The sequence below is a fragment of the Notamacropus eugenii genome, chromosome 2 (genome assembly GCF_028372415.1).
Source record: "Notamacropus eugenii isolate mMacEug1 chromosome 2, mMacEug1.pri_v2, whole genome shotgun sequence".
Lineage (NCBI taxonomy): Eukaryota > Metazoa > Chordata > Mammalia > Diprotodontia > Macropodidae > Notamacropus > Notamacropus eugenii.
This window is the reverse complement of record NC_092873.1, coordinates 438206933-438229511: the sequence shown is the minus strand read 5'-3', so window position 1 is coordinate 438229511 and position 22579 is coordinate 438206933. Positions and strand designations below refer to the sequence as shown.

Genomic DNA, 22579 nt, shown 5'->3' with positions numbered 1-22579 from the left:
TTTTTTTTTAACCAGTTTTTCACTTGTGTCCACTCTCTGTCCCTCAGAACCACCCCTTCCAGGCAGAAGCTTCATCTTGCTTTACCCAGAGCTGTGTGTACAGACCTAAGGAGCAGAGGGGAACAAGAGACCACATAGCAGCAGAACTGGAAAAGTAGAAGGAACCTCAGTGGTCACCGAGTCTGATTGACACCCACTCCCATCCATCTTTCACAGAGCCATCAAAGATGTTTTCCTAACTAAATGCAGGTCTCACTATATCTCACTCCCTTACTCCATAAACTCCGATAAGCTCCCCATTACCTCTTGGATCAAAGCTTTTCTGGTTGACATTTACAATCTTTCACAATGTGAACACAACCTACTTTTCCACTTTTCCACATTACTATCCCTCACATCCACGTAAAGAGGTCCCTGCCAACCTGGTCCTCTTTATGTGCTGCATCTCTAGCACTCCATCTATAGTAGCTGTACCTTTGCTGGTCTCCATAGCAGAAACACACCCACTCTTCACCTGTTCCTTAGAATTCCGAGCTTCTTTTAAAGTTCTCAGCTTATCTTCTACATGAAACCCTTCTCGATTCCTCACCTACAAGTCCCTCACCCCCTCAAGTCATCTTTTATCTATTATCTATGTATATAGAAAATGTAATGTAATAAATATGATAAAATAAATATAACAAATTGATATATGATCTGATATAATTATAATATAATATCTAGCCAGGAGAATAGTATATATATGTATGCATGTGTATCTATGTATACACATAGATACACATATACTCATAGATATATGTATATATGTATGTGTGTATATATGTGTATGTGTATATATATATGCGTACTGTTTCCCCTGCCCAGATTGTGAATTCTTCAAAGGCATAGTCTGCTTCAGTTTCTTATAGGGAAAGAAATAAGCATTTATTAAGCATCCAGTCACTTTGCTAATTGCTTTACAAATATTATCTCATTTTATCCTCTACAACAACCAGAGGAATCATTTCCACTTTACAGATGAGAAAACTGAGACAAACAGAGGGCAAGTGACCTGCCCAGGATCAGACATATGGGAAGTATCTAAGGCTGAATTCAAACTCAGGTCTTCCCAACTCCAGGCTCAGCCCTCTATCTGTTGCACCAGCTATTGCCTTTTTACAGTCAATATCTAGTACCTTGAATGTTTAATCAATACTTGCTTGATTTAAATATCAGGCTGAGGAAGTAATAGGGAGTCCATGAAGATTTTTTTTTCAGCAGAGGAGTGATATGATCATACCTGTGCCTTGGGAAGATGATTTCAACAGCTGTGTGGGAAATGGATTCTAGAGGAATAGAGACTAGAAGCAGGGAGGCTGTGGCAAAAGTCTGGTTAACCACTGAGTAGAGAGAAGGGGATGGATGGGAGCAACATCTAGAGGGAGGCTGGATGAGGCAAGGCATCTGACTAGATATGGGAGGGAATAAGGAAGAAAGAAGAGTTGGATGACTCTGGGGTTTTGAACCTGGGTAGCTAGAAGGATGGTGCCCTTGACAGAAATAGCCCCCAGAGAGGGGGCAGATTCAGCGGGGAGAGGAAAATGAGAACTGTTTTGGACATGTTGAATTTGAAATACCTATAGGATATCCAAGTGGTGATGTCCAACAGTGCTTGGGAATACAGCTCTAGAGTTTGGGAGAGAAATCAAGGATGGATATGTTTATTGGGGAGTCATTTACATGGAAATAATTATTGAGAGGGACTAAGTCATCCTGACTATTATAAATACACAAATTAAAAATAAAGAATATATGAAGAAATATGCCATCTGCATCCAGAGAAACAACGGAGAAATAGAAGTAGGCATAGAATAATTTTACAAACATACATGTATATATATGTATATGTATATATACATACATACTAATATATATAAACATATAGATAGATACTTATTTGTGTCTAGTGGTAGCCATGGGGGAGGTAAAAAAAAAAAGAAATTTGCATGATAATTTTGTTGTATATTTGGAGGGAATGGCAAGTTGTACATGGTAGATTTGTAGTTTCACATACGATCGCCTTTTTATTGTACTTTGTTATGGAAATGCTTGTATTGTTCTGTGAATTTAAAATAAAATTTTTAAAAAAGGAATGATCATTGAACTCATAAGGAGCTAACAAGATCATGGAAAGACAGAGTCTAGGCAGAAGAGGGCCCAAGAGAGAACCCTGGTGGGGGGTGCCCATGTTTAAGGGCAAAAGGTGGGTGATGATCCACAAAGTATACTGGAGTAGTTTGATAGGTAGGAGGAAAATCAATCTATGGAGTAAGCTAGAGAGTCAATTAGCAGCTAATTGGATTACTCTGCCCTATCATGACCTTTGCACGTCAGATCTCCTATGCTCTTCGTCTGTTAAATTTCTGTCTTTCCTTCAAGGCCCATACAGCCTATCCTGACATTCCCCCCTCCTTCCTCCCTACAGAGGAAAGTGATCTTTCCCTCTTTAAGTTTCTTACAGCACTTTGCTTGGACCTTCCCTTGCCTTGTCTTTAAGCATTGTTATTTATGTGTGTATATCTTTCCCCATTTTGGATAGGAAGCTCATTGAGGGCAGGAAGTTTCTGGGACAGACATCTTGGTATCCTGGGTACTTACCACAGACCCTTGCACAATACTTAATAAATGTCTGGTGAATCAATTGATTCCACCAGCTCTTGAGACCTAGCTATTTGCCACAAAAAATATTCATAATATATTATCTGCAAGTGTCTGACTACAATGTAGTCTCCATATTTTCAATTTTTAGCTCTCTCCCATTGCTAGGTTTTGCACTTTTCCCCCAACACCCAAACTCTCCAAGGTCAAGGGGATTATAAAATGTTTTTATACAAACACCACACCTTTTTAAATGACTAACTGGGGCTCAGAACAAATCCATGTATATGTGATCCAAGTTGAAATTCTGACACCCTCCCCCCAAGTAAAAAATGTACACTCTACTAGTTGTAAAATAAAGATTTTTCAGCATCAGGGGTCCTTTCTTTCAAGGTATGGATGCTTGAGTGATATTTACAGGAATGAGGACCTAAGGAAAAATCTTCAACCTCAGGGCAGTCACTGGGGGTGGTTGTCAGGGTGGCTCTGCTCACCCTTTTAGTTTGAGCCTGAACCCACCTGTCCAGTCGAAGTTGGCATACAATGCCCAGGATGTCTACTTCTCCTCGAATCTTGAGCTGTTGGCAGCCAATCCTTGTGGCAATGAAGCAGCCAGTCCGGCCAATCCCAGCACTAGAGATAAAGCAAAGAGGGGCAAAGTGGGGTATGTCACAAGGAGATGAAAATATATAGAAATCTGTTGGCCCCAGGAATCTGCTTCTAGGCTAGCAGGGCTAGAAATCAGTGCTACTCTCTTGGGAGTTGGGGAAGAAATCAATCCTGCTCAGACTACCTTGGGGCACTGATGAGGGACATAGCAACTGGATGGGCCAAAGAAAATTTCATCTACAAAAAAGGACAAGTGGTTATGGCAGGAGTCAAGAACTGGGCAGTAATTGTTAGCATGCCAGCTATCCAAACCTATCGAAGGCCACAGGACATATTCGCTGCCTGTTGCCATTTTTTTTAAAACAAATGTCATCTGCTCAGAAATCTCCTGTGGTCCCCATGATGCCTCTTCTAGCACTTAGCCCTTCTTATGCAACCATCCTCCTCTCTGATAAGCCTGGGCTTGGCCCCAACTGAACAAAGTTTCTCATGTTTTTCTGGTAGGCCATTTCTTCATTTATCTGTTTCCTTTATAGAAAAAGCCAGGGGTCAAAGCCTGCTTGTAATAGTGTAACCATGGGGAAGCCATTTAGCCTTGAAGTTCTGTCTAAATAAATGTCAGTTAGTCATTTTATTTGCTCTGCACCTTCTCTATCCCAGATATATTTCCAACCCCTGTCTTCTCCCTGCTATGCCTCCTCTATGTCCCCCTACTTCATACTTCCTTTTTCTCCCACCTCCACTGAGTGAGTACTCAATTTTCTTCTCAGCTTTGTTCATACCTCGATCTCCTTTAGGAAGCCTTCCTGTGTCACTTGTCTGGGAGCTCACCAAGATCATAGGCTATGCCAGCTCCCTCTCCCCCCCTCAGAATAAGCGCTCACTCAGGATAGAGACCACTTCTCCATGCCCACTCTTCCCCAGATCTTCCCTCAGTGTCTAAGCCAGCATTCTGTATTCAGTGTCAGGACAGGTCATTTGATAATAATAATAGATAGCATTTAGTTAGTGTTTTAAGTTTTTCAAAGCATTTCATGTATATTATCTCATTAATCCTCACAACAACTCTGAGGTGGGTGCTATTATTATCCCTATTTTTCAGATGAGGAAACTGAGGCTGTGCCCATGGTCATATAGTTTGTAAGGTGGATTTGAACTCATGTCTTCCTGATTCCAAGAACTCTACAGTAGTACTCTATCTGCTTTGCCTAACCGACCTAGAATTTCCCAAATCAAGGCAATACTTGACCTCATTATGCACTGGTTTGAGCAATAAGGTTCACTAGAGCAGCATATGTGTGCATACGTACGTGTGTGTGTGTGTTTGCGTATGTATTTAACTGATGGAATTGGGGTAGACCTACAGGGGTTTTGGGAAGAGGGAATGGGATACAAACCTGCAGTGGACCACAATTGGCCCAGAGTTGGCCGCTGTGTCTGGGTCCTCCTCTATCTCATCCACCAGGTGTAAGAGGGGCCCAGCTGACTCTGGGGTCTGGTGATCAGGCCAGGCAGAAAAGAGGACATGCTTTACTGGACGACACTCCTCCTGGTACTAAGAGAGGAGGTAAGGAGGTGAGAGGAGGCAGGGGTACAGCTACATGGACTGTGAAGTTCAAATAGACAATTCAACAATTGTGTGTTAAGGAAGCATATGGATATAAAAAAGAAAATGTGAAATATCTCTTTGGAAAAACAACTGACCTGGAAAATAGATCAAGAGATAATTTTAGAATTATACTACCTGAAATCCATCATAAAAAAAAGAGCCTAGATATCATCTTTCAAAAAATTTTCAAGGGAAAATGCCCTGATATTCTAGAGCCAGAGGATAAAATAGAAATTGAAAAAAAATGCACAGATCATTTCCTGAAAGAGATCCCCAAATGAAAATTCCCAGGAACACTATGACAAAATTCTGGAGCTCCCAGATCTGGAAGAAAATATTGAAAGCAGTCAAAAAAATTTAAATATTGTGTAGCCACAGTCAGGATAACACAAGATTTAGTAGCTTCTACATTAAAGAATTGGAGGATTTGGAACACGGTATTCCAGAGGGCAAAGGAATTAGGGTTTACAAACAAGAATCACATACCTAGAAAAACTTAATATAATCCTTCAGGGGGAACAATGGATATTCAATGAAACAGAGGACTTTCAAATGTTTCTGATGATAAGACCAGAATTGAATAGAAAATATGACTTTCAAATACAAGGCTGAAGAGAAACATAAAAAGAGAAACAGGAGAGAAATCATAAGAATTCAATAAAGTTAAACATTCCTACATGAGAAGCTGATATTTGTAACTCAATAACTTTCTCATTATTTGGACAGTTGGAAAGAGTGTATATAGACAGAAGTCAGGGACGTGAGTTAAATATGATGGGATGATATCTAAAAAATAAAATTAAGGATAAGAAAGAGGAAAACACTGGGAAAAAGGGGAAGGGAGAGGTAGAATGGGGTAAATCATCTCACATAAAAGAGATGTGAAAGAGCCTTTCCAGTAGAGGAGAAGATGGAAGGGGCAGGCAGGAACACTTGAACCTTGACATACATACTCAGTTGGGTATAGAAATCTATTCTGCCCTAGAGTAAAGTAGGAGGATGAGGGGATAAAAGAAGGGGGAGGGGTGATAGAAGGGAGGGAAGATTGGGGGAGGTATGGAAGAAAAATACTTTTGAGGGGACAGGGTGAAAGGAGAGAAAGTATAAGATAAATAGGGGGAAAATAGGATAGAGAGAAATACACAACAATCATAACTGTGAAAAAATTTTTATAGCAAGTATCTCTGATAAAGTCCTCATTTCTCAAACAGATAGAGAACTGAGTCAAATTTATAAAAATAAGAGCCAGTCCTCAAATAATAAATGATCAAAGGATATGAAGTTTTCAGATGAAGAAATCCAAGCTATCTACAGTCATATGAAAAAATACTCTAAATCACTATTAGAGAAAAACAAATTGAAACAGCTCTAAGGTATCCCACCACACCTCTCAGATTGATTAGTATGATAGAAAAGGAAAATGATAAATGTTGGAGGGAATGTGGGGAAATTGAGACACTAATGTATTATTGGTGGGGTTGTGAACTGATTCAATCATTCCATAGAACAATTTGGAACTATGCTCAAAGGGCTATAAAACCATTTATACCATTTGACCAGGCAATACAACTACTAGGTTTGTATCCCAAAGAGATTTTAAAAAAACAAAAAGAAAAAGGACCTATATTTACAAAAAATATTTATAGCAGTTTTTTTAATGGTGGCAAAGAATTGGACATTGAAGGGATGGCTGTCAGTTGGGGAATGACTGAACAGGTTGTGGCATATGATTGTGATGGGATACTATTGTGCTATCAGAAATGATGAGCAGGATGCTCTCAGAAAAACCTGGGTAGATTTTACATGAACTGATGCAAAATGAAGTGAGCAGAACCAGGAGAACAGTGTACACAGTAACAGCAACATCGTACAATGATCCACTACAAACGTCTTAGGTATTCTCATCAATACAATGATCCAAGACAATTCCTAAGGACTTGGGATAGAAAATGCTTTCTCCCTCCAGAGAAAGAACTGATGGAATCTGAATATATATTGAAGCAAAGTTTTTTTTACTTTATTTTTCTTGGGAGGTTTTTTTTTCTGGTCAGAGTTTTCTTTCACAACATGACTAATATGGAAACGTTTGGCAAGAACGAACATGTACAACCTATGTCGAATTACTTGCTTTCCCTGTGAAGAGGGAGGGAAGAAAGGGAGGGAGAGAATTTGGAACTCAAAGGTTTAAGAAATAAATGTTAAAAATTGTTTTTACATGTAATTGGGGAAAACAAAATATTAAATTAAAAAAAAGAATTGCTGTAGATTGGGGTAGGGGGCTGGGGAATTGAGAGAACCTAGATCAATGGTCCAAACATGGGTTCTTTCCAAGAGACCTGGCTTTTTAGTCCTAGGTCTGCCATTAATTTGTAATAGGGATTTGGACAACTCACTTTATCTCGTGGGCTTCAGTTTCGTGATCCATGATAAACCAGGGGTGATATACTCCTCCCCTTCAGAGCTCTCTACCTCTCCCACTTGCTATGAGGACAGAATACAGAAAAGCATAATTTGCTCTTTGGAATCTAGGCTCATCGATGGCTCCATCAAGTCTTTATTAAGCACCCATTACATACCATGCCGTGTGCTAGGCCCTGGGGAGAGACAACAAGGAAGCAAGACCTACTTTCATTCTATCAGGGAAAGAAACATGTATACCTGCAAGTAGGCACAGCACACATACAGAGTAAATAGAAGGTTATTTCAGGGGAGTGGGAAGGCATGTGAGCAGCTAGGGGAGCTCATCAGGAAAGGTCTTACGTAGGAAGTAGCATTTGAGTAGGTGTAGGGACGGGGAAGGGGAATGAAAAAGACAGGTGGGGGGAGGGGGTGAAGAGGAGGCACATTCCTGGCGCTGGGGACAGGCTGGACAAATGCATGGGGGCAGGATGGAATGTTATGTGAGAAGAACAGGGGGCAGGCCAGATTGACTGGACCACAGAGCACTGGGCAGGCAGGTGGCATGGTATGTACACCGTTACTCATCTTCCCGAACCCAAATCTGCACTCAGACGCTCATTAGCCACGTGACACTGGCAAGTGACTTCACCCCGTTTGCCTCAGTTTTCTCATCTGTAAAATGAGCTGGAGAAGGAAATATCAACTGCAGTATCTTTGCCAAAAAAAACACCCTAAATGGGATCCCAACTGAACAATAACAGTAGCAGTGTGTAATAAGGCTGGATAGATGAAGTCAGAGTCAGGGTGTAAGAATTTTACGTGTCAATCAAGTGAGTGTGTATGGATCTGCTTGGTCTCAATTCCATGGTCTCATTTCCCCCAATCCTCACACCTTTCTAGCTTCCCCTTGTGTGTTGTCTTTCCTTGTTAGATGGTAAGTTCCCTAAGGGCAGGGACTTTCTTTTTCTTGCCTGGTACATAGTAGGAGCTTAATAAATGTTTATTGAATTGAATTGGTCCTAATAATGATAATAATAGCTCATATTAATAAAGTTCTTTAAATTTTCCAAAGAACTTTATATATGTTATCTTACTTATATCTTTTATATTTGTATTTATATCCTTATATCCTCAAAACAACCCTGAAAGTTTAAGGGCTGTTCTTATTACCATTTCACAGATGAGGAAATTGAGGTTCTCAGGCCTTAGGCCAGATTTTCTTAAGTCCAAGTCTACACTTTAGCCACTCATTCCCTGGATCTAAGAGGGAGGCCTTGGAACTTATTGAACAGGAGAGTGATGTGTCCTTTAGGAAAATCACTTTGGCAGCTGTCTATGGATTGGAGAGGGAAGGGGCTTAAGCCAAGGAGGCCAATTAGAAGACCACGGAAATAGTCCAGACAAGAGGTGGACATGTGAATGGAGAAAAGGGGACAGAGGTGAGGAACATTACGGAGGCCAAATCAATAAGACTTGGGAACAGATTGGTTATATGAAGTAAGGAAAACTGAGGAATCAAGGATGACTTGGGGGTGGCAAGCCTGAATGACTGGAAGGATGGTTGGAACCTTGTTAGAAATCATAGTTTTAGGACTGAAACAAACCAAGGAGGTCATTCATTTAAGTCCTTTGTTTTCCAGATGAGGCTTCTCCCAGGTTGGGAGAGGTTAAGTGAGCTCAGTGTTATAAAGGTAAGTGGCAGAAATGGGATTTGAACCCAGGTCCTCTGAAGCCAAATCTCTGGAGTATTCTAGAGTCTCTTCAAAGCCTTTTCACCCCGTCTCTTCTTCTTCTAATTCTTAGTGACAGCATGTCCACCCTCTTCTTGCCTTGGTACTAGAATACACGTACTCCAGTTACTCGTAATCACACTCACATCCAGGGACCAGGTCCGCTCACTTCTCCTCAAGTGTTCTCTTTCCTATTCAGTGATCAAACTATTACAACCAGATATTTCTAGCTGCCAGTGTTTGGTCATCATAACTCCCATGGAATGTTCCCTGGGTAGCAAGTCTAGTAGCTAGGACTTGTAAATGCTGCGCCTGTACAGTGGACTCCTCATAGCCCAACATGGAATCAGCTCCAAGGATCTGCCCTTGGATGCCTTCTCTTACACATTGCAAACATAGAAATGACCGTGAGAGTCTCCCCTAGGACACTTTTCTTTTCTTATACTTACTCCCCAATATTCTACATCTTCTGTAACACAGTGACTATCCTGTGCTCTGTTCATCTCTTCCCACATGCTAATCTCTCTACCTTCCACCATAAATGCAGCCACATCAAACTCTGTGTGATTACCAGCATCAGCAGAAGCTCCTTATAGCCTAGGAAGATACTGAGCAATTGATGATAGCTGCAGAAAAGTGGCAAATTTTACAGCAGTCATCCACCTTAGCAGTTATGACATGCCATTGATAAGCAACAGTTCTGTTCTATTGTTTATTTTCATGTGGTTTGCTTATTGACTGCAAATCATGGAATGTCCCAATTGCAGGTGACTCAAAGGGCAATGGGAAGAGTCATGGTGGCTTTGAGATTGCTGCCGCTCATTTCCAATGACTTGCTTGAGAGTAATGGAATACATGCTGTCACTGGGGAGATGTATGACTGGAAGAAGAGGGAGAATGAGGGAAAGCAGGCAGACAGCCTGAGCAGTATACTGGTATCTCTCCATAAAGACCAGACCAAGATCTCTTGTCCTTTAAATGGTCCCTCCATGAAGGAGGACTTATGGAAAGGCAAACAATCACACAGGAGGAAGATATATTGCTAGGTTGTGATCTGAACCAGTCCACATTTATGAGATCATGAATTTACCAAACGGTGCCATAAAAAATGACATGGTTTCAAAGAAACCTAGGAAGACTATATAAGCTGATACAGAGGGAAGTAAGCTCAACCAATAGAATGATTTATACAATAACAACCTCAAAAAGATAAACAACTTAGAAAGGCTTGAAAATTCTGATCAATGTGATGATTAACTAAACAATTATGAAGCGCATTATTTACCTCCTAATAGAGTTGATGGATTCAAAATGCATAATGAGACATACATTCTTGGACTTGGTGGGAGGGAAGGCTAGGCAAGCCTTACACCTTATGGAAGAGATGGGTTTCCTTTCAGGATCACCAGGTTCCAGCTAATGGCTTTATTTCTCTAAGGAGTAGTTGTTATACCTGAATGGTAAGGTGCCGGACAATATATTCTGGGCGCTCAATCACATCCTGGACCCGTATCTGGAATGGCCCATAGGTTTCCTCCTCTGTAGGCCAATAGTGAACACATTTCTAGGTGGAAGAGAGATGGGAATGAGAGAGGGAAGCAAGATCCAGGGGATACTCTAGACAGGAACTGCCTCTTTAGAAGGAGTTTTATGTTGCAGAGGCATATCTCCCCTTGGATGAGAGTCAGGGACCACATCTGTTACTAAGAGTAAGTGTTAAGGAGTAAATCCCTGCCCCTACAAGTGTTTGTCCCTACCCTGTGAAAGGTGGAAGAGGGAAAAGGGAAAGAAAAGGGAGACAGAAAAAGCATCCTGTAATGTTCTAACTGAAGAGAGAGGAGCAGATTTTCCGGGGCTTTTCTATGGTTAGAAGACTGTTCCCCAAGGATAGGCCATGATTGTTTCCCTGAGGTTCTGGCAGCCTCTACTCCATCCTACTGGGGAGAAGCAATTATGACCCATCCTTACTCTAACTGATATTAGGAATCTGCCTCTTCCCAACTGCCCTTGTTTCTGTTACAATGTGGTCCTTTGAGACACTCAGGAGTGGTGTTTCTGGGGAAAGCTGCCACCCACCTCTTTGCCCTCTTGAAGCTGGGTGAGCATGATGATGAGGGGTACCTCCTCTTGCCACACCATTTCCCAGAAGTCAGACACAGTATTACGCATAGGACCCTGGGTTGCAATGTAAACTTTCTCACGACCATCATAGCCCTGGAGAGATGGAACAAAGTAAGGAGTGAGAACCTCAGGGAACTTCCCCCAGCTCCCTCTCCCTGGAACTAAGACACCCTGACATTAGGTTGCAGCCCTTTTACCAAAAAATGTGCCAGAGCTCTTGACAGACACCCACACCCCCTCCCACACCCCTCTCACAATTTACAAGACATATGCACATTTTAATTTTGCTACATTTTATGTATTTAGCATTAAAATACAGAGCAGGGTCTTCAGGTTCTCCCCTTTCCCTCCAAAATCCATCTTCCTTCCCCTCTCCCCCCAATCAGTCAATGAGTGATAAGCATTCCTTCAGCACCTTCTATATGCCAGATGATCTGCTAAATGGTAGATCATACAAAGACAGAAATGAAATAATCCTTGCCCTCAAGGGAGGCCAACATACATGTACATAAATAAACGAATGAAAAAAACAAATAGACAGATGGATAAATAAAAAGATAAATGAATAAAAAAATGCTGGCTACATACAAAATACATAGTAATTTGAGGAAGGCAGCAGAGCTGGGAAGATCAGGAAAAGCCCCATATAGTATGGCCTGCTTAATCTGAGTCTGAGGAAACAAGGGATGATGAGGGAGTCCCTGGGGGATGGCCTTGGAGTGTTCCGTGTAGGGAGGATATAACTCTGGATAATGTTCTGTCCTTGAATATACCAATGCTAATGCTGAATTCCAAATCCACATTCTCTCTTTGCATCCCATGAAACAGGGATCAGATAGTGTAACATTATGGAAACAACGCAATAGTTAGCAGAAGCCCTAGGCTCGAACTTGGCTCTGTTATGTATTCCCCGTGTGACCTTGGATCACTTTTCTGGGTCCAGATCTCCTCAAAGGGGATTGACTAGAGGAGCTGCCAGAGACAGATGCCATGAGACACTTGATTTCCCATTAAATCATCTAGGTCATAGGGGCAAATATTTAGAGCTGAAAGGGACCTCAGAAGACATCTAATAAAGACCTTTCATTTTACATTTGAGAAAACAGAAGCCAAAACTGACAAAGTATATGGCAAAGCTCACACAGGTGGAATTAGGATTTAAACTTGGGCCACCTGACTCGGAATCCCACATACTTTTCAACACATCTGCTAGGGAACCAGGCTTTTACTACATGTTACCTATATAATCTTGGACAAGTTTTCTCTCTGGATCTCAGTTTTGTCTTCTGTAAAATGGAGGGGAGACAGAGAAGGGCAATTATACGATCTTTAAGATATCTCCCAGCTCCAAGTCTTATGAATAGGGAGACCCTGTTTCCTCTCTAAATTGTCCTGGCCTATCACTGTTGGCTTTCCGCTTCCCAATATCTGTAAAAGGATGTCCTTGCGGCTGTGAACCACCAGAGGGCAGCAGGTCTCACATCCACTATAGGGATGTGTGTGGTGATGGGGTGAGGTTCCATACCTTAAGGCACTAGGGGTTTATTAAGGAGGAAATTTCTGATGCATGCCTAGGAGGCTAAAACCTAAGCCTTTTCTCTTAGTTTCCTTAGCTACCAACTGCCCAGTTTTCCAAGGATTCTCAGACTCTAGAATTCTTTCCTGATCAAGTAATGCCAGGTTTCAAGCCGTTGTGCTGGATGTGTTGTAGAAGTCAGGGAAAACTGAGGCTTGAGAATTGGGAGTGGTGAGGGATATGGGGAAGAAGGGACCCCGTAAGGGCTGGATGGCAAAAGCAATGTTTTTTCAGTACCCCCTTCAGTGTAGGGGTTGTTATCAAATGAGATAATATTTGTAAAGCACTTAGCACAGTGCCTGGTACTGTGTAATAGGTGTTTCATCGTTGCTTGCTCCTGTTCCTCCCTTCCCCCATACCCACAGGGAGAGGAGGGGGATATAGGTGACAACTCAGATGCAAGCAAGCTCCCTTTGCAGTCAAACCGCCCCTTGCTCTCCACTGCCTTTGGCACTTTCCCCGTGCAGACTCTCAGTTATTAAGTCTCATCAAACTGAGTGGTTGATTTTCAGCAGGTGGGAGTCCCCTGCCACGTTGAGGGGGGATTAGCTACTGTATATAAATGCTGTATTTTATAGTCTTAAAGACTAGGTGACCTTTTAAGGATCATAAAATCAACCATAGTAATGGAACTGGATACACAAGGGATTCCTGTTTGGGTATTGATTGGAATAGATTGGTTACTAGGTGATACAGTGGATAGAGTCCTGACTCTGGACCTGGGTTCAAATCTGACCTCAGACACATATGAGCTGTGTGACCTTGGGTAAGTCACTTAACTTCTGTTTGTTTTAATCCACTGGAGAAGGAAATAGTAAACCACTCCAGTATCTTTTGCCAAGAAAACCCCATGGACAGTATGGTCTATGGAGTCAGGAAGAGTTGGATGTGACTTAACAACAACAGTGTCCCATTGTAGATATACTGTATATATTCTGTATATGATATATACATATATATATCAACACACATATATAGTGCAAGCTAGCTGATACTTGTGGCTTCATTTTAGGGTGATTATTTTTTGGCTATGGGTTGGGCTAGATGGTTTCTGAGGTTTCTTCCTTTCCTGAAATAACTGAAATATTCTGTGAATATCCCCAGTGTAAAAGAGAATTTTGGTCCAAAATAGAGGAAATTAAGTCTATTTTCCAACAAAAAAAATCACATGTAGTAAGTATATACATATATGTTCATATTTAGTGTTTCAGAATAGAAGCCATCACTGACAACAATGTTTTCTCCCAAATCCGCCATGCATGGGATGCCAGGGTTCCACAGGACACAGTTTGGGGAACATTGGTCCAGTTGGACCTTCTCATTTCACAGACGAAGTCAGCTTGTACCTTTTGTTTCATTTGTGGTAAAATGGAGGAGCTGGATTAGACCCATTAATCAACAAACATTCATTAAATGCTACTATGTGTGAGGTACTATGTTAGGCTTTGAAGACTGAGATTAAGCAATTAAAATAGCCTATGCTTTTAGATCAGGGGTCCTTCAGTTGGGGTCCATGGATCCCCAAGTCTTGGTCTATGAACTCAGATGGGAAAAACATACATCTTCATTTTCACTAACCTCTAATTGAAATTTAGCAAATTCTTCAATTATTTAAGAATATGATTCTGAGAAAAAATCTCAAGGCTTGGTCAGACTGTCGAAGGGATCCGTAACACAAAAAGATTAGGAATCCCCATATCATTCAGGAGTGTGAAATGGATGAATATTTACAATGCTATAAATTACCCAGATTAATAGAAGAGGAAGTAAAATACTTAAACAATGTCTAATGTCCCTTCCATCTCTAGCATTCTGCGCCCTCTTTGTGATTCACTCAAGGGAGATCAGCATTGTGAGGAACTCTTGAAACCCAAGGTCCAGAGAATTAACACAGTGGGCAGAAAAGAGTGCTGATGTCAGAGGAAAGAGGTCTGGGTTAGAATCCCAACTCTGACACTTTCCTGTGTCTTACTGTTCTGTTGTTTAGTCCTTTCAGTTGTGTTCAATTCTTTGGGAGCCCATTTGGGGTTTTCTTGGCAGAGATACTGCAGTGAGTTGCCATTTTATTCTCCAGCTCATTTTGCAGATAAGACAACTGAGGCAAACAGGCTAAAGCTACTTGTCCAGGGTCACAAAGCCAGTAAGGGTCTGCCTCTGGATTTGAATTCAGAAGGATGAGTCTTCCTGACTCCAGGCCCAGCAGTCTAACCACTGGACCACCTAGCTCCCACTCACTCAGCCAAACGGAGCCTCAATTTTCTCATTTGTAAAATGGTGGCAATATTATCTGTACCACCAATGTAACAAGGTGTTTGAGAAATAAACTTTCTGCTCCACCTTGTGAACTATAAAATGTTAGAGAAATATAAATTGCTGTTATTAATTATTAGAGTTTAGCACAATGCCTGTCACATAGAAGTAGGCGCTTAATAAATGTTCGTTGAGTTGAATTATAATAATGCCAATTACCCGCTGTCTGGCAATGGGATCGTCGTGGTGCTGTGAGAGATACTCACTCGTATGTAGTTGGCATTAATGTAATCTCCATCCTCTTGGCTCTGTGCCCGCCCAAGACAGACACGACTTTGGGGATCTAAGAGGAAAAAAAAGTTGACGGAGGTCAGGAATCACATGGAATAATACTCATTGTTAGCACTGTTAGCGAATGTTTACTGAATGAAGAACTTCATTCAGTAGGTAATAGGGGTTAGTTGGAGATTAGGGTGATTGCTCTGGCAATAGTGGGAAAGTTGTATTGGAAAAGTAAGAGACTGAAGGTTGGGACCCCAGCTAGGAGGATGTTGGACTACCTTAAGCATAAAGCAGTATGGATACAGACTGAGCTGGGAATGGAAAGGTAGTCATGGATGACAGAAATTATAAGGCAAGAATGTTTTTCTGATGGAAGAATTGAGATTGAGAGAGAAATGACTAGTTCAAGGTCACACAGCAAACCAGGAGAGGAATCAGAAGAAGTCTTTAGGCCTCTTGACTCAAATGTAAGTCCCTTCATGGAAGACAATCAAGGCAGTGCTAGATTAGGAGTCACAGAACCTGGGTTCAAGTTCTGGCTTTGATACTAATTACCTGTGAGGCTTTGGAGAAAATAATTTCATCTCTCTGGGTCTTGTTTTGCTCATCTGATGACCTCATCATCAGCTCAAAGTCAGGAAACTATGACCACTGAGCATCATGGGCAAGGTGGATTTCATCAGGAAGAGGATTAGAGATAGTCTCCTATTTCACAGACTATCCTGATCAGAGGGCTTTGGGGGCGGGGGGAAAGCTTAGGATGTTTCTGCCATCATGCTATCCTGGTCCTTTTGCCCACCCTGGCACCTCTGTGATTGGCTTGGGTTAGGTTTAGTGTTACTCTCTCTCTAATTAAGTGAGTCCCTATCAGTCTTTTTGCTAGTCAAGACCCCCTGGGCTAAGGATACTCAAAGGGTAGCAGCCAGATTCTTAGAATGGAAAATTCTCCTCTGGATAATGGGATGGTGGTAAATTTAAACTGTTGGGACTTTATAGCTGGTTAAGGCCACACAGAGAAAGAGAGAGGGAGAGCTGAGCATGGGATAAGGCTGTGCTCAGTAAAGGTTTTGGCTGGAGAGAGGGTGGATGCTTACATGTTCCCTGGGAGCAGATTTTCATATCCAGTTGAGATGGGAGATTCAAGCTCCTTGGAACCCAGCGTCACCCTAATTCCCTAATCTCTTTGAAAATCCGCTGGGGCTAGCTTGATTTTCCTTAGCTCCCTTCCTTCCCAGTCGTCCATCTTCTGTAACTGGAGGTTGTGTCTCCTCCAGACCAGTTGGGCCTCCTCCATCCCAGATAGGATTCCTCCAGCCCAACCGTGCTTTCTCCCATCCTTCCCATCACTCAGGCTCACCCCCTCAGCTTGGTCTTTGACTCTCCACTCTCCCTCACATCACACATCTCATCTGTTGTCAGATTTCATTTTTCTTCTTTGCCAACACCTCCTGTAGGTGTCCCCTCCTCACCACTCACACAGCCACTGCCCTAACCCATGCTCTCATCGCCTCTTGCTCAGGCTTCCTAAGAAGAGCTTCCTACTTGGTCTTTTTGCCTTAAGTCTCTCCCTATTCCAGTTCATCCTCCCCTCAGGCATCAAAGGTTATGTCTGACAATTTTCTGTTCCCCTATAATAAGCACCGGTGGTTTCCCATCACTTCCAGGATCACAGTAATCTATGTGGCATTTAAAGTCCTTCACAGCCTTCCTTTCTTTCTAGTCTCCGTAGGCTTCATTCTCTTCCACACATTCTACAATCTAGTTTCCCTGTCCTATGTTGCACATAAAAACTCCCTACTCGAGGCATTTTTGCTGGTTGCTTCCCATGCCTGGAATGGCCTCCCTCCTCCCTTCTACCTCTGGGCTTCCTGTAAAACTCAACTCAAATCTCACCATGCTTCTTTGGATCCCTGGTGCTCAGCCTGGCATGTAAATGTCTAATAAATGTTTATGGATTGATTCTTTATCCCGGAAGCGCTTCCTCCTTTCCACCTAGACAGACCACTTCTAATCTTCTATCTCCTCTATCCCAGTTGTATCTTTTCTACTCTAGAAAGTATCTTCTGTACCAGCTGTGTTTTCTCTAGTTTAACAGTATCCTCTGTCCCAGATGCACCCTTCCAGCCCAAGGCTCCTCCATCCCAGCTGCCACTTCTTCTCCCAGATGTGCCTCCTCCATTCCACCATTCCCTTGTGAAGGGAGGGAAGAATGTGGCACCGACCCCTCCTCCAGCTCGACTCCGGGTTTCACAGTTGAGACAAGATGCAGTCATTTGATTGAACCCAACTGTCATAATCACCCCTAAATTCCACTCCAGGTCTTGCCTTCTCTGGCCCCACCAAGTAGTCTCCACCCCACCTTCCTGGCATGACTCTTACTTGGCAAGATGGTCTTGTATCGATCCTTAGAGGCATGGCCAGGAATGTCCAGTTCTTCAGGATTGACAAAGTTTGGGGGAATCTTCTGGAAAGTGTGAGGAGGAAGGATGTGAGCAGCTGAAACTCCTGCCCTGGGCTCCCTGATGAATCCTCCACTTTGTGGTTCATTTTTCCCACAGGATCACATATCATAGATTTAAAGCTAGAAAGGACCTTAAGGACCAGGGAGTCTAATCCCTTTGTTTTACAGATGAAGAAACTGAGGCTCAGAGATTAAGTGACTTATCCAAGGTCACACAAGCTAGACAATATCTGAGGTAGATTTGAACACAGGTCTTCCCAATTGCAAGCCCAGGACTCCTTCATCCACCTTGCTGCCTAGCTGATTAAGTAGTTGATTAAATTTCCTATTTTTTGATGTTAGCATTTAAGGTTAGATGTGGTTCTAGTCAAAAAAGTAGGTACCAGAGAGCCCCCAAGGTTTCTATGACTTGTTACTGCCATGTCTACCTCAACTCTGGAGGGCTTCCGGTTACTTCTGACTCCTCTGCTGACCTCTCCTGGCCACAGACAGACACAAATTTGTTTTCAGTTTTTGCTTAATGTTATAAACAGCTGTAATGTTGCCAAATAGCTCCCCCAACCTCTGGCATCCCCCTATTGTGGTATGATTCAAGGTGGTGATTCAGAAGTAAATGGGGTGAAGGGTAAGCCCCAGAATCCTTACCGAAAACTCTTCCTCCAGTTGCTTGGGGCTGGGTGGCTGGTGCAGCAGGGCCCAGCTGGTGAGGGGATGCCTAGCTGTCCTTAAGAAGTGGAGAGTGAGCTCTCGGGGTGTAGACACTGAGCAGATGGGTTCCACTGCCCCCAAAGAGCTCACATCCAAGATCAGAGCCACATTAGAACCTCTCCTGTGAACAAAGCCAGAGGTCACAGCTGGGGAGGCCCAACTCTGGGGTCATAGAGTTCCAGGAGCTTAGCATTGGAAGAGGATCTAGCCCAAGCTGTACCTGAGCAAGGAGCCTTCCTCCAACATCCCTGACGAGAGGATGACATGAGTCCAGTTTCCACCTGAAGACTTCCAATGATGGGGAAATCCTTTCCAAGGCAGCCTAATCTACCTTTGAGCAATCCTAAATGTTAGGAAACTTGTCCTTACAGAAGGTCTAAATCTGTCTTTCTGAAACTTCCATGTGTTGCTCCTGTCTGGGGCCAAGCAGAATAAAGCTAATTCTTTCAGATGGTAGGGCTTCATATCTAAGGATTATTATTCTGTGCCTCCCCCCTCACCATGTCTTTCCTTCTCCAAGCTAACCATCTCCACTTCCTTTAATGACTTTAATTGGCATGTTCCTCTGTGCCCTCATCGGAATGGCCCCGGCACTCAAGCAGGAGGCCAGTCCCCTATTTGGAGTGTTTGAGGGCTAAAATTCTGCTAGGGTAGACAACTAGAGTGTGCTCTTTCAGGTCATACCTTCTGAGGGAGTCTAGCCTTGCTCCTCTTTCTCCATGTCTGCTATTTCCCCTCCCCTGTCTATACCCAACACCAGGGAAGCCAAGGACAGTCCCTTCAGGGTCTGTGGCCACTGAGAATATCCTGAGAAATGCTCCTGTCAGAGCCTAGCCATCTTTTCTTTCAGACTAGCCCAAGTAGACTTGAGTCTATAGAAGTATGAAGAGCCTGGGGGACCTTGGGTATGGAGAAACCTGAAACCCCATGTTCCAGACATGCAAATGCATACAAATTAGAACAACTGGGTTTCCCTATTGATTCAGGTCAATGGTCCACTCTGTACTAAGGTGTCTGATTTGGAAAGATGAGGGGTGTTTTTAATGATGGTAGTGGGGGAGATGGGCACAGTTGGGGAGATCAGGGCTGAGGAGAATTGAGGTTCTAGGGTAAGGTAGGTGAAACCCCCTTTCTCACAAAAGCATTCCTCCCCACACCCCCACCAGGCCTCACCTCTCCTGCAGTCTGATGTGTTTCTTGGCTGTAGAGCTGGGGGCAGGTGGCTGGGCCATACTTGCCCCCTGTGGCAGAGCTGTCTGCTGAGCTCGGGAGAACTCCTCACAGGCCTGGACCATGCTGGGCTGGGGCCCAGGGGGCCAAGGTAAGGGCCTGGAACCAGCTCACTCAGCCATGGGGACCATCTGAAAGACACAGCCACCCCACGGCTCACAGTCACTAGGGTGATAGGTAGGAGGCCTTCACGCCTGCCGGACCAGAACGAGGAATCTGAGCAGGGGAGGAGGGAGAGCAGGCACTGACAGGCCAGGGGTTGGGGCTTGTGGTTTTGCCCAAGCCTTCGTCCGTTTTCTCATGGTGGTGTTATCGCTCCCCCCCAGAGGTGGTTGCATTTCCGGGGTGGGAGCAGCGGTTATCTAAAGGGCAGGAAGGGTAGCCTTTTAGGGCCCAGGATGAGCTGAGGGGAAGGGGACAGGGGCATTGTTGAGGGGAAGGAAGAAGAGAGAGCTGGGTTTTATATGTATATTTGTGTGTGTATACATATATGTGTGTGTTCATATACATATATATGATATCTGTGTGTGCGTATACATGTGTATCATAAAAGGTTCCTAATACGGAGACAAGAGAAAGGGGGAACAAAGCAGTTTGCGATGGGGAAAGGAGAAGAGAGAAGGGGAGAAAGTTGGAGATAGTTTTCCCTTTGGGCAGACTGGCGGCACTCGAGATCCCAGACAGGCATTTGACAGTGTTGAGATCAGATGGGGACCCAGGCATATCTATCTCTCAATGTGCTCTGAGGGGTGGTAGAGTGGAAGACCCACCATGCCTACCTAGGCCCCCTTTTACCGTGGGCGATGCCCCCTCCCACTTCAGCTGTGGCTTCTGGAGTCTCTGTCCAAGGAGGAAGAGCAAGGGGGTGTTTCCTTCCTCTTCCTCTCCTTCCCCAACTCTTGCCTCTGTAACTGTCAGGAAATGGCTTCACTGAGCCTTTAATCTATCGTAGCATGCGGCAGAACACAGATGGGAACACGTGGGGGGTGGGGATGGGGACACACCTTGGCCTTTTCCTCTTTAGGGGGCAATCTCCTCTCCCAGAACTTCAGCCACAGCTGGTCAGGCTCAGGGGCTAAAGAGGGCAGCTAGGGAGTTGAACTTCTAGGGTCAGATAGAAGGGGAAAGAAGAAGGCGAATGGAGACCGGATGGAGAGGAACATGCATATCTGGGGTTTGGGAAGGAGGAAGACTTTGTCTATCCTTTTCTGGGAGACCCGTCAGTCTTTTGTGCCCTCGTGACTTCTTGGGGTTATTGGAAATTTGTGTCCACTGTCTAGTCCAACCTTTCCCTGGTCCACATTCTCCAACAATGCCCTTCTCCCACGTATTGCTGCCATTGTGCAGAGCTGAGGGGCTCCCACTGCCCACCTCCCCACATCCCCTTCCAGGTACTTACTGGAGCGGTTGTGTCCCCCCAGGCTGCCTCCTGCCAGCTGTCTGTCTGTTGAGGGCTGAGAAGGCTTCAGGAAGCCAGCTTCCTCCCTCAGCCCCTCCTCGCCTACCACCCACGCACACCCCAACCACATGCTACCATCCATGCGCCCACTGTCACTGCCACCAGGGGGAGGGTGCCCATTTGCCTGGGCCACTTGGCAATCCTGACATCAGGTGCTCCTCTCTCCATTTTGCCAGAAATTCAGTTCAAAGCAATTCATTTAAATCCAATGCTACAGGATCTTAAGAAAGACACTTCCCCCATTAGTTTTCTCGTTGGTTAAATAATGAGTTGGGTGAGATATTCTCTGAAGTCCCTTCCATCTTCTTAATTCTATGAGATTAATTAAATTCAGCAGTTTTTTCATTTGTTCAACAAATATTTATTAAGTCTCTTTTCCAGGCAGAGCATCTTGTTAAGTGTTTGGGAAGCAGTTGTTGTTTTAAAGATAGTCTCTGCCCTCAAAGGCTGTCTCTGACCACTGGGGAGGATGCTGGGGTCAGAGATTCAGAACTGGAAAACCCTTCAGAGTCTATCTAATCTAGATGCTGTGACTCTGTGACCCATTTTCTGGGAAAGGGAAGCACTGGCCCTCACAGGCTTCCCCAATTTCGTAGGTTTTAGAGATCTCAGAGATAATTTAGTTCAACTCTTTTGTTTAACAAATGGGAAAACTGAGGGTCACAGTGGTGTAGTGACTTCCCCAGGGTCACCCGGGGAGTAATACAAAGTTAGAATTAGATATCAGGTCTAATTACACATGTAGACTATTTCCACTGTACATCAGTGTGTTTTGCCCAGTTCATGAAACATCTTTCCTCTCTGAAAGGCACGAATAACTTCCATCTACATGGGCGTAATAGAGTATAAAGATCTTCCCCCTTCCTCCTTGCTGAGCCATTTCATTTCTGGGCAGCGTGGGCTGTCCTGAACAGTCACATGACACCTTTTAGCTGGACACGGCCATTCCTGACCTCTCACCTTTATCTTGCTTCCCTAACTACCCTGTTGTCCAGATGTCCCTCAGTTCACCTAGCAGCCCATGGTGGGGATCTTCTCCCACGCGTCTCTTGCCCTTTCTAGCTTCCAGAATTCACAGACAAGCAGAGGATATGGGCTACCAGCATAGCGTGAGACTATCTGGTCCCCTTGCTCTGCAGTTTCAGGGAGAAGACCCCAGAGTCTGGAGCAGCAAAACCTAACCCACCTTCATCAGGGCCTGAGTCTACCACCAAACTTGCCATGACTCTCCCTCTAACCTGGAGACAGGCAATTCAGCTGATTAGCCCAAAACGGAGAATGATCCCAGGAGTGTCTTTCCCAGCCCTGCTTATATTTCTCCCCGACAATCCCTTCCCACTCCCACATACCATCTCAGAAGACTTAGGGATCAAGAAAAACCTCTGGCCTGAGAACAGGAGGTCAGCTGGCTCTCCAGCCTCCTGTCTACCTAGCTGTCCAAAGGGCTCCCTGAGAGTCAGACCCAGCTGTTTGTCTTCTTCCCTCCCTCCCCACACTCCACCCCAGC

At 43.8% G+C, this 22579-nt stretch overlaps 1 protein-coding gene and 1 long non-coding RNA gene across 8 annotated transcripts in view; one reads left to right on the top strand and one right to left on the bottom strand.

The window, feature by feature from the left end:
- LOC140529495 (uncharacterized) overlaps nucleotides 1–688 on the top strand; it is a 9303-nt gene extending 8615 nt beyond the window's left edge. For all 5 annotated transcript variants that reach the window (XR_011975571.1, XR_011975570.1, XR_011975569.1 and 2 more), the window contains one exon: nucleotides 48–688. This is a non-coding gene — a long non-coding RNA (uncharacterized lncRNA). The remainder of the gene's footprint in view (nucleotides 1–47) is intronic.
- PTPN7 (protein tyrosine phosphatase non-receptor type 7) overlaps nucleotides 1–22579 on the bottom strand; it is a 24053-nt gene extending 1474 nt beyond the window's left edge. Inside the window, exons 1-9 of one of the 3 annotated variants that reach the window (XM_072648203.1) lie at nucleotides 22422–22579; nucleotides 19557–19744; nucleotides 18321–18504; nucleotides 17594–17678; nucleotides 15199–15275; nucleotides 11062–11199; nucleotides 10439–10549; nucleotides 4644–4801; nucleotides 3157–3270 (exon numbers count right to left, since the gene is read on the bottom strand). In XM_072648203.1, coding sequence (XP_072504304.1) covers nucleotides 3157–3270; nucleotides 4644–4801; nucleotides 10439–10549; nucleotides 11062–11199; nucleotides 15199–15275; nucleotides 17594–17678; nucleotides 18321–18504; nucleotides 19557–19678 — 989 coding nt within the window. In that variant the 5' untranslated portion in view covers nucleotides 19679–19744; nucleotides 22422–22579. Of the gene's footprint in view, nucleotides 1–3156; nucleotides 3271–4643; nucleotides 4802–10438; nucleotides 10550–11061; nucleotides 11200–15198; nucleotides 15276–17593; nucleotides 17679–18320; nucleotides 18505–18603; nucleotides 19530–19556; nucleotides 19745–21012; nucleotides 21082–22421 lie in introns of those variants that run through there. The other 2 variants (XM_072648202.1, XM_072648204.1) reach the window with 2 other exon arrangements.